The sequence below is a fragment of the Microtus ochrogaster genome, unplaced genomic scaffold (genome assembly GCF_000317375.1).
Source record: "Microtus ochrogaster isolate Prairie Vole_2 unplaced genomic scaffold, MicOch1.0 UNK106, whole genome shotgun sequence".
In the NCBI taxonomy this organism is placed as follows: Eukaryota; Metazoa; Chordata; class Mammalia; order Rodentia; family Cricetidae; genus Microtus; species Microtus ochrogaster.
The window spans coordinates 677235-678824 of record NW_004949204.1 but is presented as its reverse complement, the minus strand read 5'-3'; the positions used below and the strand labels follow the sequence as shown (position 1 = coordinate 678824).

The 1590-nt window shown below is 56.1% G+C and overlaps 1 protein-coding gene across 1 annotated transcript in view; it reads left to right on the top strand.

Annotated features, from left to right (window-relative positions):
* Positions 1-221: 221 nt before the first annotated feature.
* The window catches only part of Cgref1 (cell growth regulator with EF-hand domain 1), a 15689-nt gene continuing 14320 nt past the window's right edge, over positions 222-1590 (top strand). The window contains exon 1 of the mRNA XM_005371348.2: positions 222-571. Within this exon, the coding sequence (XP_005371405.2) occupies positions 322-571 (250 nt within the window). The 5' untranslated portion in view covers positions 222-321. The remainder of the gene's footprint in view (positions 572-1590) is intronic.

The following is a 1590-nucleotide window of genomic DNA, read 5'->3' as shown; positions in this document are numbered from 1 at the left end:
GTATCTGTCCAGTTGTATCTATTTCTCTCACACAACACCCCCTGCCTCACCACTGTTTCTCGGTGTCTGTCTTAGACACACCAATCTCACTATTCCGTGACTCTGCCTTATACACAAGCCAGACTCACCACTTTGACTCGGGCTCATCTATACCATATGCCTCCCCAGCCAGCCACACAAACACCCTCATAAATCCTTTCCAGTCTGTCATACACGCAGACTCCACCTCACCAGTCTGTCACACTCACAAACGCAATCCAGTCTGTCTCCGTCTCCCAGAGACACACACTGAGGACCCCATCCATCTTCCCCCCACACCGCATGGAACAAGGCCAGGTGGAGGCGCTGCAAGACAGGTCTGGGCAGGGCGGGGCGGTGGCCCTCCCGTGCTGTCTCTCGCATAGGACTCTGCCCGGGCCTGGGCGGCGGCTGCAGCCTGGAGGGCGACGTGGAAAGGCCACGTGGAGCCGCCCGGGGGAGGGCCGGCTGCGGGCAGCCAGGCGAGGGCGGCGCGGTGCCTACAGTGCGCACGAAGCCGGAGCCCCAATAGCGCGCAGCGCCACCGCAGCAGGTGGGTCGGACTCGGGCAGGGGCTGGGGCCCAGCGGGCGGCGGCGGTACCCGGCTCCTTGGGGTTGAGGGTGGAGACCTTCTGCCTGCGGTCAGGATGCTGAGAGCGCAGTCCTCCCCATCCCCTGCAGCTTGGACTCGGGCTGGGGAGGTGGCCCTGGCCTCCAAGTACCACTGGGGAAGAGATCATCCCTGAGAGCAGATAGAGGAAGGGTGCAAAGCACCCCCGAAGCCCCTGGGTTTGAGGACAGGTTCAACAACCCTGCCCTGGGGTTTCGAGTAGCTAACTAGGGTTCACCCTCATTCAGTAGATGGAGATGATTTAAAGGACGCTGTCCATCGTCATCCAACTGCAGGTGGCTAGTCTACATCCAGCTCAGGTGTGCGCCCCTTAGACTGCATAGCCGCAGCCATTTAGGGCTCCGCCTCCCTAGACCCGGACACCAACGGGCTAAATCAAGGGAGATGTCTAGATTCAGATGAGTTCTCCACGGTCAGACTTGTTCAGAAATGACGTAGATGCCCTTCACGATGCCAGCTCCTGTTCTGGAAAGGTTCAGGAGAGGCATTGTGGCTATTTGACAGGGATACTGTAAACGAAAAGTATCCACGGGATGGGAAGCCATGCAAGCTATGTCTCAAAGGCCACGGCCCATCGTGGGGCATCTGCTAGAACTAGCTTAAGTCTATATTATCTCACTGTACCCTCCCGAAGTCCCTAAGAAACACCCTCATCTTAATAGTGAAGATCCCAGGGCTAAGAGGGGTTAAGACACCCTCCTGGACCACATAACAGTGTAGAGGCAGGATCTGACCAAAGGTCCAACTTCAAGGCCAAAGTTTCCTCCTGTGATCTAGGGCAAAGGCCTAAAGAAACTGGAGGCAGAAGGTTCTTTGTGTGTGTGTGTGTGTGTGTGTGTGTGTGTGTGTGTGTGTGTGTGACTTAAGTAACTTCTCTGAGATATATCACAACTGTTATCTTGCAGTTACAGTGGCTTTCAAGTATTTATTAGGATGGTTA